General features: G+C 47.6%; 1 protein-coding gene and 1 long non-coding RNA gene across 2 annotated transcripts; one reads left to right on the forward strand and one right to left on the reverse strand.

Moving 5' to 3' along the window:
- Window positions 1-323: 323 nt before the first annotated feature.
- On the reverse strand, window positions 324-5,124 carry MB (myoglobin). The gene is made up of 3 exons (XM_071729519.1): window positions 4,925-5,124; window positions 1,347-1,569; window positions 324-649 (listed from the first exon to the last, which is right to left on the reverse strand). Exons 1-3 carry the CDS (start codon window positions 5,017-5,019, stop codon window positions 503-505), a joined length of 465 nt encoding a protein of 154 aa, XP_071585620.1. The 5' UTR covers window positions 5,020-5,124; the 3' UTR covers window positions 324-502.
- A 4,273-nt stretch (window positions 5,125-9,397) lies between these two features.
- LOC139789050 (uncharacterized) lies at window positions 9,398-13,410 on the forward strand. Its single transcript, XR_011723020.1, has 2 exons — window positions 9,398-10,486; window positions 13,227-13,410. It is a non-coding gene; the product is annotated as an uncharacterized lncRNA (long non-coding RNA).
- The last annotated feature ends 7,657 nt before the right edge of the window (window positions 13,411-21,067 follow it).

A 21,067-nucleotide genomic window follows, 5' to 3' on the forward strand; every position in this document is an offset into this window, starting at 1 on the left:
AATCTGTGCTGGAAGCTCTCCACAATAACCTGCTAAGTCTCACCTGTGGGAGGAATAGGATACTGTGCCCCTGCTTCCCATCCTGACATCCTTTTCATACCATCCAAGTCATCCCTTCACCACATTCACCACACTCCTCCCCTTGTTCCTCCGTATCCCTTCATCTCTGGCTGTGCCATTCACCTCTTAGATCAGAATGGGTTTTGGGTAGGGAGAAAGCAAAAGAGGATAGGATAGGCAGAAGCTTACAGGTAACCCTTTACATTATTTTCCCTAAGAAAGCAGATTGTTTTTCTTGCATACATGAAGCCAGGAAACAACGCTTTATCATGGATATCAATCTGAGGGCCTTTATTGCTGCCTGGAGTGACTCTTGGCTTCTCAACAAAGCTTTCCCACACAACTTGGATGGTCAGCTGGGAGATGTCCAGACCAGTGCTGGGGAAGCTATTCTAAGATGCATGGACAGGCCTCCATTGTGCTGTTCCTCTGTGCACAAGCACTAACCCTGGAAGCCAAACTCCTTGTACTTGCTGGCCATATCATTTCGGAACAGCTCCAGGGCCTTCTTCATTGCAGCCTGGGCATCAGCCCCAAAGTCTGCAGCATGCTTTTCAGCAATGACCTTGATAATGACTTCAGAAATGAACTGTAAGGAAGGAAAGACAGAGAGAGAAAAAGTGAAGGGACACTCAAGGTTTATTTTCAGAAAAGCCAAACTAAGAAATAGGTTGCAGAGTCTGGAAATATCTCAGAGCTAATTCAGTAGCCCTTCCTGCAGTCTCTGGAGACACAGTGAGGTCTAGCTTGCAAGGAGCCTAGGCTGGGCAGAAGAACTGGGCACAGTTCCTAGCTCTGACATTAATCTGCTTCATGACCTTGAGTAGACCATGGTTCTTCACACTCTTTGCTTCACTCATTAAGGCTGAAAATTCATGCGCTGCTTTTGTACAACACATTGGTTTTCGGGTCTTGTTCTCCAATGGACCCTTCAAGGGCTTACTCTAAAATTTTGTGTATCTCATGTCCAGCCACTGAGAGTTCTTCTGTAATGTAGTGTCCCAGGCATGCAGAGGCTGCATGGTCTGGTTTATTATTGTCAAAGGTTGCTCTGGCTGCATGTGCTGTTTGGAATGGGAAATCTAAACTTGGATATTCACATACCATCCAGACTCCATGAACCCCTTCTGTGCCTCCCTTTCGCCTGTGCAAAGAGACCTCAGACTTGAGGGAGAGCTCACTGAAGTCCAACTATCCATCGGCAAATAAAAGTGCAACTCCCACATAGCTGTCTTGCACACATTCATTATGTATCAGACACCAAGATTCCCTGCCCTTTTCCATACCTCCAGATATTTGACAGGGATCTTGTGCTTGGTCGCATGGGTTTGAGCCAGGGGCTTCAATTCTGCCTCATGATTACCCTTCTGCTTCAGTATTTTTCCCAGCTGAGTAAGGACAGTAACTCCATGTTTCTTCAGATCTTCAGAGCCTTTCATTTGATCTGGGGTCTTCAGGTTTTTGAACTTTTCGAAGCGATCCAAGGTCTCAGGGTGGTCCTGAAAGAGTCTGTGGGCAAAAGCAAAGGGATTTGTGAGACTTGAAGGAGCCGTCCTCTTGACCAGAGCTGAGGTACATCTGCTCCAGGTATTTCAGAGTATATAGACAGTCAAGGGTGTGATAACCTGCTTCCCTCCCCAGAGAAGGCTCTTATCATTATCTTTAATAAATAATAAAAAGCCTATCGTCTTTGGAGAGCACAAGCTCCTGACACACCTCTCTTGGAGTGTTGTATCTCCTTTAATCCCACTCTTACACATACTCTAACATGATCACCACTTCCTCTTTCCATTCCCTCTGGCTGTGTCAGAGACATTGCCCTAAACATGTCCAACTAGAGCAGCAGGGTGAGTGTCCATATGTTTTTATATAGTTCTGCTAACTCTTGATACAGTTGACATAACCCAGGGGATTGGTGTCAAAGAGTTAGCAGAACTATATAAAAACATATGGACACTTTAATTAAGTCTTTAAGTCTTTAATCCACTGACTTACTATTGCTGAGAGCCAACCTGTAGACCCCTGTGTCTCACCAGCACCTTATTCCCAGCCCATCTCTGCAGTGACCAGGAGAGTTCTAGATGCTTCTCATACAGACACAGATGGACAGACACACAAAAGAAATAAAATACAGCAGCCCCCAGCCTCATATCCCCTACATCTGGAGCTGAAGTGTTCTTCAACATCAGCGAGATGAGAAAGCTTACTGTGCCCCCACCCTATGATTGCAGACATGGAAAAATTTAGTTCTTGCCCTTTTTTCCCCCCTCAGCAGCTCAGCCCAGCTGCCAGCAATGTAGTTCTTCCATTGGGAACCACAGCACCTCAGAGAGTCCTTGGGAGCAAGTGGATAACAAGAGCACAGGGCCATCAGGCATTCTGGTTCCATGCCATGTAGGGTTATACATAGGCACTCTGATCCCGAAATGGAAATGAAATCAAGAAGGTGGCTAAAGCACAGGCTAGTGTTGTCCTCACTGCTTCCTCCCTGCTGCATTTGCTAGGAGACAGGATACAGACACCATTGGCAACCAAACGAGTAGGAAATTTCATTCTTTTGCCTGCTAGAGTCCTAGAGCTGAGGTGAAAAGGGGATACTGCCTGTCTTGATCCTAAGGTACAATCTAATAATTAGGTCTTGAGAGACATCAGCTCCCTTGAACCAGTTTAATTTCAGGTATTACACTCTCTGATGGGCATAATCCAACTAATTGAAGCACCAGCAAAAGCAATGTCTGTCTTTACAGTCAAGGTCCTACAGCACACATCTGTGAAGTGGCTCACCCAGGTTACACACAAGAGTGTTTGGATCACAAAACCATCCTTCCTGTCACGATACAGGAGTTGCATGCTTGCTCTGCTCTCAGGAGGGTGCTGGTGCTGAGCCAACTGGGGCATGCATCCCATTTAGAACTGGACATTCCTCATAAGTACATTGCCATGAGGGCCATGCTCTCCACTGTATAATGCTAGCATAGGTTAAACTACACTAACAGATACCTCAAAAACATGGAAAGCACAAGCTGTTCTGCAGCAAAAAGATTGCTAGTGTTTCATTTCAAAGGTCCCCGAAGTATTTCTGTACTCTATCAGGTGCTGAGCATGCCACCATTGGCCTTTCCTTTTTTCCCTGTATCTTTCCATGGCACATGTTGTGTCCCACCTAGAGACAGGAAAAAAAAACAAACCTTGAAATGAAATGGAGTTATTTCTAAAAATCTCTCTCCATTGTGTCTGGCTATGACTGAATCATGTCTGCCAAAGGTTATACATTCCCAAGACTCCTGAAAAGTCTTCCAAGGAATATTTTTTTTTTGTTTCCTTTGGAAAACATCTAGCTAAATTGGTATTTGCTAAACATATTCCCAGGATACGATACCTGCCTAAGAAGTCTTTAACAATGCACACGCAGGCACATTTCTAAACTCTGAGCTGCTGGGCTTTCCCTGTCTCTCTCCTCCCTTGAAACCCCCTTGAAGGAACAAGAAAGGACCTGGGTTGACTGGGGAGCACAAAATGTCAGAGGAGAGTGGTGTCATCTATTTATTCAATGCAGTGCTCTGCCCTGCAATACATGCAGAAAAATAACACCACCTTTTCAGTTGGAAACTGCTTTCAATGTCTAGTGGTACTTTCAGGTTCTAAGTAGCCATCTGATTCAGATGGAGTGGTGGGGAGGGCTGGGTTCCTGCTACTTTTCCTGCACGCCTGCTTTGAACTGGACAACATGAAGAAAAAAACCATCTCATTGCCACCCAGCTGTCCTCATCCCTCCCTCCCCTCCAAACAGCAGCTGAGTTGGGCCATGATAAAGGAGGTAAATAAAACAGCTCTCTATGTTGGCTTGTCATCAAAAAAGCTTTGAACAGACAGTGGATTTGCTCAGTAGTGTTGGCTCTTTTGTTTAGTCATGCTTCCCTGGAGCAAGTGCCACATCCTCACTGCTCTCTTTAGCACCTGTACCCTCCCAGCACATCGTACTGAGAATAGGCTGAGGAGGAGATCTGGAGAGGGTCTCCTCCAAGTCTCCATCCCTGCTGGTCTTTAAGGACAGGCTAGGATCCAATGCCCAGCCAGTGTTTCCCACTCTGCAGCCCCAAGATGCCTTCCAGACTGCATTTCTGTGACCCAGGTTGTTCCCACTCAAGAGGGCCAGAACTGCAAGGACAGCAATATGGGTGTCCTCTCAGATGGAGACCTCACATGCACACCCGCTACAATCCCAGAATCACAGAGGAGGGAAGCAGGAGGGAGGATATATCTCGTTCCACACCCAGAACCACATTCATCATCAGGAAGTAGACAAGTGTTGCCACCCAGATTTTTGGCCAACAGCGGGATGGGCAGGGCTCTGATAGGTAAGACTAAGGTGAAGAGAGGAAAACAGTCCGGGACTTCACTGTTAATTTTACTGAAATCATAGATTCCAAGAAATCTGTCACAGATGTGGTTTTCCTCTCCCCTCCTCCTCTGATGCCCTATATCCTTGCTGCAGAGTATCTCGAGGCCCAGGACACACAGTTTGCACCAGCATTTCTCACTCCAGTGCCTGAGCAGTGAGGATCCAAAGCAGAGCTTTGCCAGCAGAGGCAGAGTGACAAATCACACCATCTTTTGAAAGAAGCACAGGCCTGCTCCTGCATCCATAGACACATGGAGAGACAGAAGCACAACCATTTCATCACAGTGAGGAACTTTTTAACCCAAAAACCACAGCAATGGCAAAACCACCACCCTACAACAAAGAAACAGCCCGCTGAAGTGAACACTGCCAAACACAAGCTCCTGTACTAAATGCACACCTTGCTTGGTCTCTCATTAAAAGCTCTCAGCTTGACTTTTAGGATGGAAGCTTCTTGCCTACCTCATTAAAACTTCATGCCCATGGCCAGCAATGTCACCTTCCACCTTTCCCCAGACAGTCAGGACCTGCTGCCATTCCTGATCACTGAGTCCCATGGTTCACTGAAGGCGGGTACCAAGATCTCCCTGCAGCCGTTTGCTTTTCCCCAAAGGGTGGCTGGAGAGCTCTCCTGTGGGATTTATAGCCCGAGCTCACAAACCTACACCTGTTAATCGTCAGCTGGATGTCTTGCTCTCTTTCAGGCTTGTCTAACCTAATCAGCCTCTATGTTTTTTTCCATGAAGTTATTTTGGGTCAGGTGCTATTGTGGGTGCCACTAATGGCATGATTTCTGCTTTTCGTATTGGACTGGCACATATCCCGCTTTAGACAGAAAGGGCACTGCCGAAACACAGTGCCAGGAGCCTGTCCTGAGTTCCCAAGGACCTGGAGACAGTGTCAAGCTGTATGGTGGGAGATTCCTGAAGAGCACTGTCATCTGCAAGAGCACCCTCCTCTCCTCCCCAAGGACAGGCAGGAGAAAAGGCCGGCACAGCTTGTAGCATCAGCTCCATTGCTCCAAAGGCCTTTCCTTTCCCATGCTGATCTCCTTCTCCTTTTCCCCTGGGCTAACAGTGTTAGTCTGTAAGTAATACCACTAACAAAGAAGAACACAGTGTTAGAAGAGACATGTCCGAGAGCTAACCATATTCAAAGTAACCCTGGCATCTTCCTCAGTCTCTGCAAGAGGGAGGAAAGGGATAAAAGCTCTATGGGAGCCAGTTTCTCCCCACCTGCCTGCCGGGGTCCTTCTGCCTGCCTCTCCAGGCAAGACCCAGGATTAGGCACTGGATGAGTCTGGATATTGGAGCCAGGAGACACACAGCTGACCCTGGAGAGTAATTTGCAGCAGGGCAGAGACACAGGACACAGCAAGGCTTCACTAAATACACACCCAGCCAGGGGTTAAGATCTCTGGCTACCTCTGTCAAGCTAAATATCAGTCTTGGGAGGAAAAGTCACTGAACTGACAAATACCATGGGTATGCTTTGGGACACCTCCCAGCCTTTCCCCTTCAGCTCCATCAGGACTGATAACAGCCTGGCACACCAGCAGGATGATTAGCCCTACCAGGGGCTGCCTGAAGTCAGAGCACAGCTTGATAACAAAGCCCAGCTAGCACTGCTATCCTGAAATGTGCTCCTACCTCTGGATGTTTCCAAAGGGGCACTCACCACAGGCCTTGGCAGGAGAGAAATGTCAACCAAGAGCTACAGATATCTGTCTTGGGGCTCAGAAGAGTATGCTGCCCCCTGGTCCCTATCACAGTGCTGCAGGATCTGAGGTGCACCACTGCCTCAGCACCCATGCACACCCTGCAATGCAGGAACAGACTCCCTGCTCCAGCCTTGGAAGAGGGGAGAAGTGCCCCACGTATAACGTTAACCAAGCGGCAAGGAGGACAGAGGCACTGAGCATCACCCCCATCAGAAACACACAGGTTTAAAGGGAACAGTTTGGGTAAGAAGGGTGGCAAAATGCAAATGGAGGTGCCAGTTGGTCTCCAAGCCTAGAGGTAAGGGAATGTTGATAATTGTATGTTGCATGCCTCTGTCAGCAAAGTCAGCCTGTGACTCTGCAGTCCTCCCCTTCTCTGTCCTCTGTGCATCAGTTCAGCTGACATAATCCAGACCCTGAACGCTTCCAGGCCAAGATTTCATCCTGATTTATGCATACAAACACCAGGCCACTACCACTTGCCCAACTAAGATAAATTGAGGCAAGAAAGCTTAGGACCCCTCCAGCTCGTTCCTCGTGTTGCTCTCCACAGCACAGGACTGAGACGGGAGAGATCACATCCCTGCAGCCTCACTCCCTAAGCACTCACAGCAGTAAACAAGCCCTTGCACCATCCCAGGCTCGGCCTTGGGTGGGATCCTGAATACTGACCTTACTGTTTTACATGAGTTTCAGACACGACAGAAATGCACTCCTGGTACATGAGAGGCTGCAGCTGATGCACCGAGCTCAGTCATACTCCCCAAGCTGAAACTACTCAGTTGCCATAATAACTTCATTTAAAGTTGGTCGACTCTCTCCTCTCTGCAGCTTTCCCCAGGGCTCTAAAGCCAACAGTCTTGCCACAGACATTAATATTAAATGGTCAGCAAGCTTAAAAAGAGTATGGGATTCCATATTGCTTTTTTTTTTCACGAGTGAAGTAGTAATGAAATGCAATCATAAGCTCTTCTCCCTAGAGCTTAAATAAATAGTCTTCAGAAATACTGAAAGCTTTGTAGTGCACCAGACCATGCCTCAACCCTGCAGCTGCAAAAAGGACATATTTTAGTATCTACAGGCCTCTCTTCTCCCCCTCCGGGTAAAATCTATCACTTACATAATCTCCTCGATAAACACAAACTACAGAGAGCCAACACATCGCTTTAAAAAGCTCTGGGTGATGGAATAATATATTTCAAACCACGCTGGCCATGCCCTCCACAGCCATGCTGACCCACATGTCCCTGGCTCCACATCTGCACATATAGGACTCTGGGACCCTTGCTAAACGGGCATGAAACCTATCCTTAATATTTTAGGCAACCTTCTGGAGTGCATTGCTCATGAGGGTGCTGCTGCAAAGCCTCTCTGGGGTACCCTGCCGGGGGACTCCCCCTGCCCCAGAGTGGAGGCTTGGCAGCAGCGTCGCTCTGTCGGCCAGGACTTGCTACCATCTAGTGGCCACGGGCGACAGAGCCTCGGGGACTTTGAGGCCACTTCCAAGCTCTCCACTTGGGATTCGGAGGCTGGAAGAAGTGGCCGACACATATCCCTCAAATTTTGGAGGCAGGAGAGGAGGACCGCAGCATCCCAGAGCTGGCAGCAGCACAGAGCTGTTGCTGCAGCTCAGTGGGAGATGGTAGGGCTTTTGGAAGGGGATTGTTTTCAGTCTGGGGTGTAAGACAGCCTGTTTTCCTCAGAAAGGGCCTGTGATGAGGTGGCAGGACCTGAGCTGGGCAGATGACTTTGTCCCCAGCCATGCAGCAGGTCGCTGGCATGAGGCGGATGATGATCCTTCCCTCCAACCTTGAGAACAGGGTGGTGGGATCAGGGTGGAGAAAGATGTTGTGGCACAGCAACAGAGCTGAGCCTCAGGCTACTGCTGAGGAGGAAGGCTGTTCTTGAGGCTGATTTCTTGACAAAAATGTCACCCAAAGGTGCTCAGGAAAGGTCACCCCTCATCTAATGGGCACAACAGGCAAGGGAAGAGCCATTTCTGGAAAGAAAGGTGGATGTAATCTCACCTCTGGGTGGCCCCTCCCTCAACAGATGGCAAATGTTTCTACAGGCACTAATGAATTTAGCTTATGCCACATCTCTGCACATGTAAAAGCTGTTTGTTTTCCTCATTTATGAGGGAACAGAGAAGTTTTACAGCTTGCTGAAGCTCACGGACATCACCAGTTAAAGAGCAAAGACTGGCTCCTGGGTACAGCTTTAGAAACACCAGCTGTTTGTTAGTTATTAATATGGGGAGCACCCACCCTGGCAGAGCTGGGAGGCACAGTAGGAATTGCACACCAGCCATAGGGAGAGACCAGCTTCAGGTCTTTTTAGCCACATTCACGTTTTTCTTAGAGTATCACTGTTTTGAAGAGAGGAATCCATTCCCAGCCTGTAAAGTCAATGTCAGAGAGCCCAGAGACTCACAGTGCCTGAGCAGTTAATCTCTGTTAAATCACCCATTATTTCCCACCCTGTCTTCTCTGCAGACAGATCATAGAATCATAGAATTTTCAGGTTTGGAAGGGACCTTTAAGAACATCCAGTTCCAACCTCCCTACCATGGGCAGGGACACCTCCCACTACATCAGGTTGCTCAGAGCCCTGTCCAGCCTGGCCTTAAAAACTCCCAGGGATGGAACTTTCACCTCCTCTCTGGGCAACCTGTTCCAGTGTTCTGGTGAAGAACTTCCTCCTAACATCTAATCTGAATCTACCCTCCTCTAATTTGAAACCTTCCCCCTAGTCCTGTCACTACCTGACATCCTAAAAGGTCCCCCACCAACTTTCTTGCAGCCCCCCTTCAGATACTGGAAGGCTTCAATAAGGTCTCCTTGGATCCTTCTCCTCTCCAGACTGAAAAACCCCAACTCTCAGTCTGTCTTCATAGTCTGTCTTCATCTTCTGCAAGTCAGGCAATGGGTACCCAAGAGAGAGATACCAGCAGAAATATGTAATTTTTTTTTCCATTTGAAGTAAGTTCACCAAATAAACTTTCTAGCAAGGAAGAGAGAAGGACGGAGCTGATGATGCCTCATAAGAAATGATGATGACTCACAAATGGTTTCGTTTTCCCCAAAAAACAACCAAAGCCATCTTGTGTGCTTACACAGCAAACAGATCTTTTTTAGACTGAATCCTTTTTTCTTTTTTTTTTTTTTAAACCTTTTCAAGAAGCCTTCCCCCCCCCCCCCCCATAATACAATTTTTAAAAACCCTGAGAGCAACCCCAGCGTCTTGTGGCTGAGAGCGGCGGTGGCCTCAGCTTGGCTGTGTCCCTGTGAAGTTGTGTGGCATAGCATGGCATGGCATAGCACACACTCCTCTTCCCAGGAAGCTGTTGGGGGGGGAGGTCAGCACTCCGAAAAAGCCGGGAATATTATATAAAGCCAACTTACATAATTAACAATTGCATAATGCCAGGGAACAGCCTGCGTAAGGATGATGCCGTTTCTATGGCGTTTTGCTGATAGTTGGCTGCTTGCAAGAGATAAGGTTTGCACTTCCTCCCCAGAACCTGCAGCTCCACCCGTGAGGACAGACAGGTGAGACCCTGCACACCCAGCAGCATTAGTTGGAGAGGGAAGGGTGATAGCAACTGGATCTTATGGCCATAGCAAGGCAAGAGCCTTGGGTTTGCTGCAGCTGTGCCACTGACTTCAGCATTCAGAGGACGAGGCAGCATTCAGAGGACGAGGGCAGGATACGAAGCTGCACCCATTGCACAGCCCCTGCCATGTGTAGGAAACAAGGTGGAGTCTAACCGGTGGTGGCAGTGGCCAAATCCCTCCCAGGCTCACTCCTCTTTTCCCCTCGCTAACAAACACTATTCTTAGCAGTGCCCCCAGGCAGGGCTCCCGCACACTGACGGATTTCAGCAGCTGAGAGGTGACCCAAGCTGCTTGCTTAAAAGGAGCATGAAGGATTAGGAGGAGGAGATTTCAGCAGCAGGACAAGATTTGGGCTCCGAGTTTGCAGAGCTGTGCTGGGTACTTATCTGCATCTTGGCACGGATTCTTTCAGGAATCACGCCTTGCTCCATGAAGTCAGAGATAGCTTGACCTTCAGAGGATCCAGCCATACAAACACAGAATCATACAAGTAACTGCATGACTCAGTCATTCTCTTTTTCCAGGGGGTGTACAGGATAACACAGGCACGACCAACAGCTTCCATGCAATCATTTAGGCATCTAATGATCTACATGCCGCTGCCCAGGGCCTCGACAAAAAATTTCTCTGAGCTAAGCAGGACATCTATTGCAATCTAATTCCTGGATTCAGGGGAAGACCAAGCAGGTAACCAAAAAGACAGGACCAGGATATTTAGGCTTCAATTTAGAAGCTGAGGCTGTCTCTGAGTCTGCATGAACTCTCTCTGGGAATGCAAACCTCCTTTGAAGGGCTGGGAAACTAGAGCACAAAAGGACTAAGGATTTTTGTAGGAAACTGTGAGTGCAGTTAAACGAAGGAGGAGTATGACTGGAAAACAACAGGCAGGTTTTAAAGATTTGTCCATCCCAGGAGCAAAGGGAGGAAATTATTTTTTCAGAGGTAAGAACAAGGATTATACCAGTGAGACCCTGGTGATCTCTAGGAGTCAGTGGGAAGATGTGAAGTCACTGTCACATGCAGCAGTCCCTTCAAGTGCATTAAACTTCCTAACACTGTAGTGGCACACAGGGATTTGTGTGCTGCTTACTGCAGTAATAAAACGAGAACAAAATTCTTCTCTCATCCCTCACCACCAAAAAAATGCCACAGTTAGAGCCTGCCAAGGGACAAGTAGAAAAGGCAAGGGCCACAAAACCACACATGGGCAGAAAAAGCCAAGCAACCAGCACACCTGCAGTATTGTGTGTCTGCCTGACAGCCCTAAACCTCCATAGCTCTGACCTCTGCTGTAACAGAGCTGCCTGCAGCATGGCTGAGGCTGGGATTTCATGGTCAGGTCAGACTGAAATCCAGGCAGCCAAAGGAAGTGGCTGTTCCTACACCGTGATTAATGCCAGAGGGGGTCTTCATTACCCTCCTACAAATGCCTTGGGAACATGGGTGCCTTGCAGGGTGTGCTTTGGGCACAGCTGGATGCTGTTGGAGAGAAGGGCACACACCTGCAAAGGCAGCAGCAATTGCAGCATTGTCTGACCGGGGCAAGAGCAGTGCCAGGGCTGAAAGAGCTGAGCCCCTGTGCCAACAAGCAGCACCCTTTCTGCATCCCTTGGGAAATGCTGAGGGTCTGCAGGGAGCTGGCAGGTCCTGACTCATGGTTAAACTCTCTCCACAATTAAAAGTTTTTCCCATATGATCTGCCCCTCAAGGAAGAGGAATTAACCAGGAGACCACGCACAGTACACAGCTCGGCTGCGGGCTCTCAGGCTCCCAAAAAGGGTTGTGAGAACCATGGGGTGGTACAGCTGCAAAATGCCTTACCCAGCCCCACCAGGCCAACAAGCAGCCCTCAGATTGCCAGCACTAAATATGAGACAATGCATGATTTCAAGTTGGATATGGAGACAACGCCAGCAGAGCCTCCTCCACCACATGACCCTTGCACAGCTCCTTGTGAGGAACTGCTGGTGATCCACTGAAGTGGATCAAGGAACTGGTGTAGGTTTAAAGCTACCACCTCACCTTTTGGTGAGGTTGTTTCCAAGCCAGATCTGTTCTGTGGTCTGTTTTTGCCAAGCAGCTGGATGGGCACATGCTGGCAGGGGGGGAAGAGGAAGCAGAGCTACTTACTTAGGCATCACTTGTGAAAGAAACACCCATCAAGTCGTCCTCCAAAACTCCTGGCAGCACTGTCTAGGCAGAAACACAGCTCACACAAACCAGGGTTTCTCTTTGCCTGAGTTGCATGAGGTGAAAGAGGAGGAAACAGATGCACTTTTTTATTTCCTTTACCTGCAACAGCCTCTCATCCACACAGCACAGAGCTTCTGCCAGGTAAGAGCCAGTGGGGAAGCCAAGATCCACCCATCATTTGTATTGATGATTGTGCTTGCCTTTTCATAAGCTCCAACAGGTTCTCACTTCCAGCTGCAATTGGCCCTTTTTGAAGTTCATGATCTCATTTCACATTGTTGTTCCAACACCAAGCCCTCCCTTAGAGAGGAAAGGGAAAACGAGGTCTTTTTCTCTTCTGAGATGCAGCACTAATTTAAGCATTCCCCAGTCCAGTAGTACCCTCCGTGCTCTGCTGTTCTTACAGAGAATGTGTGTAGGGAAAGTGATCTCTCTGCAAAAAATAAATGTTTTTTCCAAGAAGACCAACACCCAGTGGCAGTGAGCACCCTAAAAACAGCACTGGTGGCCTGGCTGCTGGAGCAGAGCATTTACCACTGAATTTGAGATGCATCTCAAATGTTCTGCATCTCTTCCCTCTTATTGTCATTCTTGGAATTTCATCTAGTTTTCATTACTGTGCTTGCAATTGGATCTTCTGACTTGCCCACTTGAGGGTCCTTCTGGCAAGACAACCACAATGGTGGGACTTGACACTGTCTGTGAGATTTGCCCTAAAAATCAAGCACTGAAAGATATCACCTATGCTGAGAATACTGGGCCTGTGGTTGCTTTGGTAATGGTACAAATATAACACAGCATCCCTGCCAAATGTTCAGCCTGGCTGGTCCTCTCATCTGCTTGTCTAGGGATCACAGAATTGCAGAATGGTTCAGGTTGGAAGGCTCCATTCAGTGTAATCTAGTCCACCCCCACTGCAGTGACCAGGGACACCTCCCACTAGATCAGGTTGGGATCAGGAGTGGATCAGGACAACTCAGAGCCTCATACAATGTGACCTGGAATGTTTCCAGGGATGGGGCTTCTACCACCTCTCTGGGCAACCTGTTCCAGTGTTTCACCACCTTCGTGGTGAAAAATTTCTTCCTAACATCTACTCTAAATCTACACTCTTTCAGTTCGAAACCATTACCCTTGTCCTGTCTCTGCAGGCCCTTGTAAAAAGCTTGTCCCCACCTTTCTTAAAGACATTTTTCAGGTACTTCTCCAGGCTGAACAACCCCAATTCTTTCAGCTTTGTCTTCATAGGAAAGTTGTTCCATCCCTGGGCACCTTTGGAAAACTCACCTGTAAGCATTTTACATACAAGGGATCCATGAGCATCTGGAAGCTCATCCAGCCTCTGCCTCCAGCAGCACTAGAGGCAAATGTCCAGGAAAAGTGTAAGAAACAGGAACAGTCACCACAGCAACTTGAAGGTAAAGGACATCCCAAGGTTCTATTTGCATACTTTGTGTTTAACAGCCTTAGGCAGAATTCTGCATGAGTCTGTAATTTTTTAATCCTCTTATACATCCTCTCCAAAATATATGTTAGACGTGGCTGCAGCCTCACTATGTCAGCCTGTAAAAAACAACCTGCTGACTCGGTGATGCTGCAGCAGATTAACCCATGCACAAAGACAAGAATCTGCTAATCACTTTCTAACTGTTCACAGACAGCACCAAGGCACATCCATTCAACCAAACCAAACCAAACAAAAAACCAATAAAAATGGACTTTCATTACCCTCAAAGATCTCTACCCCACACAGGGCTCTCACCTCTCATTCTTTTTTAATTGCAGATACCCCAGACACCATGGTTTCAGTTTTTGATCTTCCTCCTTTCACTAAGCACTCCGGTGCTGGTGGCTCAGCTGGTCAGATCCAGCTGGGCTACAGCAGCATCTGCCTGGAAATTGCATATCTTAGCCTGTGATCCTATTCTTCCCTTCCCCATCAGCTGCAGAGACCATGCTGTCTAAGCAAATACATGTTCCTTCTCTAGGTTTTGGCATTAATTTACTATTTAGATCAAGGGATAAATTATGCTGGATTAATTGTCTTTCTGAGCCAAAGGCCAGTGTTTATCTGCTGCTTATGTGGAATTGAAATTTACCTCCTGCCCCCTAGCAGGACAGCCCCAGCCTCATCTGTTACTGGGGCAGAGAGAGTCCAAATCATAAAAATATCAGGCAAGGGACAATGCTGGGACCCGAGATCAAACAGCCAGGAGAAGAAATGGGGCTGCATATAGACCAGAAAAAGCAGGTAGATCTTCTGTGGGAAAAACATGGGTATTACAAAAGTCTTACCCTGAGGGAGACCTGGGTCTCTGGGGTCAGTGAGAAAGCTCAAGTGGAAATTCAGGTGGAAACACAGGCAAGTGGTTTTTTGTCTCTATAGATCTGCTTTCTATGAATCTGTGCTTTCAGGTCCTGCTAAACTATGGGTCCTGCTCTCAGGTGTTTCACTTTATGGACAGGGATGTGCCCCTTGTCTGCTGGTTCATGAGCCAGGACACTCCCATTGCCAGCTTTGCAGCTCAGCCTACTCTCTTGGCCTAATTCACAGGGATATTTAATTCAGCTGTTACTATAAACCATCACACCCAGCCATCTCATTAAAGCCTACCATAAAACCATCAGAGTTTCAAGGCTGCACAGAACTGGGGAATTTCCTCAAGAGGGAGAGTTGGTCAATATTGGTTTTGAGCAAATGGCACTTTCCTGCCTGGCAAGGGTAAGAGCCCTTCCTCTTGCTTTACTTGCCCAGCAAAAATGTTTCCTTCCCCTGCCAATTTCCCATTTCCATGTTACTTTCCTGCCTCCTCTTTCTCCAGCCAAACAGTACTTTATTTTATTTGTGTATGGTGTTGTAAGAGGCCACACCATGCAGGCATGGTGCCATCAGAAAGCCACTGTGATTAAGACTGCTTCTCTGCTCTTGCTTCTGTTCCACTCCCCTTTCATCCCACTATCGTTGTGCCATGCTGGAAAATCATACCCCCTGGCCCAGCACAGGCTTCTCTTCCTCTCATCCAACCTATTGCTTGGAGATGACACCCCATATCAGCTACTCTAGGAGCCCCATTATCCTCCATGGGCACACCTACAAAATACCAACCATTCCTGCTGGGCTCTGTGCTATGCTTTGACACCTCAGGCCTAAAACAGACTCCAATGGTACAAGGGATTTTTAACCCATTTTCCAAAATTTGTTGATGTCTATGAGCACAGAGAACCTGGAGTGCTCTGAGCTTCTGCAGGGCAAAGCTTACTCTAAGGAAGCACCAGAAGATGCTGGTGATGTGGAGATAATGCAGGATGGGATGGACAAAGAGAGGTGCAGCCAAAAGACCCAATGGCCAAAAGAAGTTCCTACATATGCACCCATTTTTCTTTGTGGGCCAAGGCTTTTTTAAGCAGCCACATCCAAAGAAGGAGGGAGCAAGTTCCCAGATCATGAGCTGACTATTGTCAAGTTTTTTGCTCCACAGATGATTTTCCAGGGAAAAAAAAAAAAAAAAAAAAAAAAAGGTGCATCAGTGAGCTAATGTAGAAAATTGGGTGTCCTGGAATGTGTCTGTTTGGTTTGGTGTTGGTGGAATTTTTATCAGGTTAACACATGGTCCATACACAATTCAGAGAGCAGCATCATTTATACCCAAAGAAAAGCAGAGCAGTAAGAGTGATTTTCTTCCACAGCTGTCCCCCCTCCAACCAGGGATGTATTTCCTGCAACCTTGCCTCCATCAGATTTTCCTAATACCCATGTTTAGGTTATCTTGGGGTTTTGAAACCCATTTTGGGGGTGTCAGATCTTGCAGAAAGAATAGAATGGGTAATTTTCCCTCTCGGTTCAGTGTTCCTCTCCATCTGTTTCTGTCCTGTTTTCTTTGTCTTGCCCTTGTGATCTCTTCCCTTAATCTCTCTGGTAATGTCTGGAACTCTGAGTAAATTAGAGTCAGAGAAATGAGGTGAAGCATCACTCCCCCAGAAAAACTTATCATGTCCCTCCAGCCCATCCCACACCAGAGAAATGTCCATCCTTGGCTTAGTTTCCACGCTGTAGGCTGGGGGCACTGTAAGCTCCTCCAACAGCAGCTGATGTCTTCCCTCACCATGTGCAAGACAGAACAGGTCCACGTGCCTCTCCCTTGCTCTTCCTTGCCAGTGTCCATACACCCTGCACTATTCATCCTTTCCCAGGATGAATGCTCCACCCTGAACAGTCAGGACTCCACACAAGCCTCACTTGATCTTGCACCCTTTCCCTTTTCTCCCCTGGTCTTACCCTCTGGGGTTTTGGTGAGACCTTCTCCCCTCTGCAGCCTTTGCAGTTGGAGGTGCTCCTTAGTGCTGGCACAGCATGAGCACCAGCAGGATTTTTCCCTGTGGAATCACCTCACCACCTCCACAAACAACCTCTCTAATCCACCAGGTACAAAGCTTTCCAGGTACATTTTTATGAGATTTAGCAGAAAAGGTAATGAAGCTCAGAGCATTCCTGGGGCAGTTTCCTAACCTGAAAGTTTAAAGGAATGTATCCAGAGGAGCTCTGTATAAACTGCATCACCAGGATCACCACAACAACCCCAAGCGTGGCTGCCAGCACCTTGGCCACCCTCTGGCCACTGTTAGCCTCTGACTGCCAGAGCAAGCCTTGCCTGTGCCCAGCTGGCTGCAGCATGGTAGCAGCATCAGGCAGCAGTGTTTCTGCAAGCTTATAGGATAAAATCAGCTTTTCAGGGGAAAGGAACAAAGCTGGGGAGCTGTGGACAGATGGGCGATGCCAAACGCGGCTGATGGTTCCCTCTTAGGAGAGGGATTTCCAAGCCTGAGGAACAAAGCTATAGATGGTTGCACCTGCTGGTATTAACATTCCAGGTGTTGCACACAAAACTGCCCTGGAAAGAAGCATTGATATCCAAGCATACGAGCTCCTGAGCCTGACTGCTGGCCAAACAGCTCATCACAGCAGTGAGAGGGGTCCATAGCCCAGCCAAGGGCACTGGGAAAGCAGGGCAAGGAGAGCTCTACCGTGTCTAAAGCAAGATGATTTTTTCACCGTGCCCACAGGACCTGCCTTGCAGTGTGGGAGGAGAGGGAGCTGCCTGCTTTGTTGTGAGCCAAAACTTCAATTGCTCTGCTCCAAATTATAACTCCAGGACTGGGTGAGCTCACACACCCTGCCTTTTAGAGCAGCTCATCACCATCCAGTAGGTGCAGAAATGTAGAGTGTGAAAAACCAGAACCTTATCCCAGCTCCTGCAGTTGGTAGGAGCATCTCTCAGCATTACCTACTCATAGAGGGTAACCTGAGCAGACACAACAAGACAACAGGATAAGCAGCAGCTTAGCAAATACAACTAACTCCTGTAGGCAGCATAGTTTAACTTGGCTCTAGGCATGTTGGCAGGAAATAACATAACCAAAAAACCATCAGAGGTGAGAAGGTGAAGAAGAGGGAGGAGGGCCACCCCTTGGCAGGGGTGAGAAATGTTATTTACAAAACAGCCAGTAGATATAGGTCTTATTTATCCAGGAAAAGGAAAACTAAAGCCTCTACTGCTAATACAAAAATATCTTATGTCGAGTGGGATCATTTAGTAATGTACAATTATTTCATACAGAGGAAGAGAAAAGTAATTAAAAGAAAGGTTGTGATCTGAGGCAGAGTTCCCCTGGCACTGAATTCAGGTCCATAGGGAAGCTCTCACTTGTAGACGCTCCCAAAATCAAATCCCAAACTTAGATCATTTTCCCTAGCAGCTTAGCTACCTCTCGTGTCCTTTGGATTAATATTTTAGCTTTAAATTTAAATCTTTATCCTCCTTTCTTCCCTTTAATTTCTCTCTGCTTTGTTATCTGCACAGACAAGAATTTCTAACTCCCTGCCCTTCTTACTGTGCAGCCATTCCCTGGTCTGGGTTACACTGTTCTTCACTGGGCAGCATTTCAATCCAGGAGAAGCTCTCAGTCCCCATCACTGAGCACAGGTTCAGGGGGAGCTGTTCCCCCACTCCCACCCGGGCAGGGTGAGGAAGCCCCAGTTTTTGCAGCATCAGGCAGCAAGGAGGCAGCTGCAGTGTTGGCTGATGCCTTGCTCCCTGCCCTGATGAGAGACCCAAATGTTCCCATTCAGAAATATATCAAGGGTTAGAAGGAGATGTGCCTCAGGACTGGAGCTGAGAACAAGGTCTCCCATGGAACAGTTTAACCTGAAAGCTAAATGAAACCATGTAGACCCCTTGAGGCAACACACTGCCAGGATCTCAGGAGGCTTCTGGATTGCCAAGAACCTAAAAGAAATCTTTTCAGCCTGCGTGAGGTTGGCATCAACATTTTCTCTCATTCTCCCCCATCCCATGAACTCATAGGCAGACCAGAAGCTGCTGTTTTGGCCAACAGTGAAGTATGAAACTTGGTCCTTTCTCTTTGCCCAAGTGTGCATGCATGATCAGCCTCCTTTTGTCTCTGCAAGACCCTGACATTAAGTACCTTCACAGCAGAAAAACTCTATACTCCATTTGCCCCAGATCCCCATCATATTGCATGCCTGGGCAGCATGGGCCATGCCATGGACCTGCACAGTGTGTCACAGAGATGCCTCCAGCACTGCCACAGCACACAGGCTTGCACAGCACCCATATCAAGGGGACCCAGACAGCATCCTTGGGCTGAGGGATGCTTTACCTCACCTCTACACACAGGTGTAACATGCCCAGCACACTCAACCACAGAATCTAATAGAGCAGATTTTCACAGTAATGAGGCCAGGGGAAAAAAAGAAACAGAGGGCTGTTTCTGAAGGCTGAACACCCACACCAGCTTTGCAGATGTATTATGCTCTGTAGCCACATGTTCCCCTAGTGCTTAGGCAGCCAAATACTGACTTCTTGTCCATACTATGTTGTTTTGGTTTTGTTTTGTTTTGTTTTGTTTGTTTGTTTTTTTAAGAATCATTTGAAATAAACCAATTTAATTACAAAATAAATATTAAGCTTGAAATGAGCAGACAGACATTCAAAACCATTTTCCAGCATGACAGATGATCTGAAAGGAGCTGCACTGCAGGCATCGTATGCCATTCAAACCCAATTTAAAAATACATGGTGTAGCAGCAAAAATAGACGTGACCCTAAGCACAAACACTGCCACACAGACAAATGTGTCCTATAAAATGCCATCAGTGTTTGCATGGCAGCCGAGCCCGGCGGCCGTGGGATAACATCACCCACCTCTGCGGGTGCTGCTGTGACAAAATTATGCAAACATCATTGCAGCACCACACACCCCCCTCCCCATGGCAGGGATTGCCCTGCCACTCCACTTTTAGGAGCCCACACTGGGTCCCAGCCTTCCCTAAAAACCTCAGGCATATTCCTGTCCCCGTATGCACATGACCTGGTCTCTTGGCATGCTGGGAGACACTCGAGATGGCTCTTGCTTCCTGTGCCACAATCTAAATTATTGTGACATCCAAATGACAGATGAGAGCAAGGTAGTGTAGGAAAAAGTAACCTTTTCACCCTTAAATGCTGAGGAGCTCATGTCCAAGCGTTGACACCAGAGAGATGCTGAGGAGCCGGGAGATAATACAGGCATGGCAGCAGCTCCTTAGCAGCTCCTGATCCCAGGCCCACTCCAAAAGCTTTAGCTCAAATTGGGATGCTCCTGAAGCAGCCTTGAGCTTGCAGCACAAGGGTGAAATCACAGCCCAAATGTTGGTGAGAGAGGTTGGGAAAGAGAAGTTCAGGGGTCATGCACCACCCACCCAGGGTAAGCCATCTCTGAGCATCCAGGAGGACCTCTGATGGGTCTCTTCAGGAGGAAAGGAGTAAGACCAGACATATGTATTGCTCCATGTGGGAAATAGAGCTACAGACACAACCCGCAGTCTTGAGATGAAAGACCTTTGCAGACCCACCTCTCTGTCTGCACTCCACACATGGGAGATCAGCAGGGCATTTGTGGTGTCAGATACAGAAGGAAAACCCTAAAGGCAGTAGCTCTGGGATGGAATGACATGAGTGAGCAACTAACACAGTACTTACGAGTTGCTGTGCCTACATCCCAGGAAAGACATCAACTGTGAAGAGACTCCATGAGATCATCCTGATGTCCAAGGACCCACGTTTTGTTATCAGAAATAGGGAAAATCGCAGCAGTGGCAAAGAAAACATGAACATCAATGGCTCCTTGCAGAAATGTTCTATAGAGAACAATTATTAAGGAATCCAAGTTGGGTACTTACCCCATTTTTTAAAGACTCTTGCAAGGCCAGAGAAGAGAAGCCGGTCCTGTTCTCAGCATGACCACAGACCCTTAGGTGTGCAGCACAGCTCAGGCTCTGGATTTGGCCTTTCTGCACATGGAGAGTCAGGAGATCCCTGGGATATCATAGAGCCAGATGTCTTACCATGATTTTGCACAGTGAGGGCTGATAAGTCCAAGCTCTGAGGCCACTCCAGATTGTTTGCAGAAACATTACCAAATGAAAAGAAGTATTAAAAAAAAAAAAAAAAAAAAAAAAAAAATGTTAAATGAAGGGGAATAGTAACAGTTGTGGATAGAGGAATCACAGAAATATCAAGGCTTTGACTGTCCTGGTTGGTAGGACACAGCTTCAGGCACTCAGGATGCAGCCACTTCCAGGCAACCCATGAGCAGAGCAAGTCAAGAGGAGATAGTGTGTGCCCTGGGAGGCAGGCTAGACTTGGATATTTTGGTCCTGGGTTCTCCTTTTAATTCTATCTACATGAGCAGACTATGAAAATACAACTCAAACTCTGCCTTTCTACTTTTGTTGCCTTGGATCATCCATCCTGTCTGCCCAAGCCCTGCCGTTCCCATGGGTCATTCCTTCGGGCATGCTCACGGCACACAGTTCCTCTGACTTAGACCATGAAAGGCACACTTCAAAAGCATGCCTGTTTCCCCCAAAGCCTGGAGTGAAATTGAAGCCAGAAACATTTCTGGACACAAATCTGGCTCTGAGCATTTTAGGACTTTTTCCAGAGGGCAGAACTGAAGGGTTTGGGAAGGATAACTTCTGCTCTGCTGCACTCCCTGAGCAGCCACCTACCAGAG

This window comes from Heliangelus exortis, chromosome 1, assembly GCF_036169615.1.
Source record: "Heliangelus exortis chromosome 1, bHelExo1.hap1, whole genome shotgun sequence".
Taxonomy (NCBI): domain Eukaryota; kingdom Metazoa; phylum Chordata; class Aves; order Apodiformes; family Trochilidae; genus Heliangelus; species Heliangelus exortis.

Bases quoted from the DNA above. Each gene is read 5' to 3' on its own strand.
- MB (XM_071729519.1), bottom strand. From the start codon at position 5,019: ATGGGACTCAGTGATCAGGAATGGCAGCAGGTCCTGACTGTCTGGGGA. The intron at 1,570-4,924 runs GTAGGCAAGAAG...TTTTGCCCACAG, and splicing joins GGGCATGAAGTTTTAATGAG to ACTCTTTCAGGACCACCCTG. The intron at 650-1,346 runs GTATGGAAAAGG...CCTTCCTTACAG, and splicing joins TCCCTGTCAAATATCTGGAG to TTCATTTCTGAAGTCATTAT.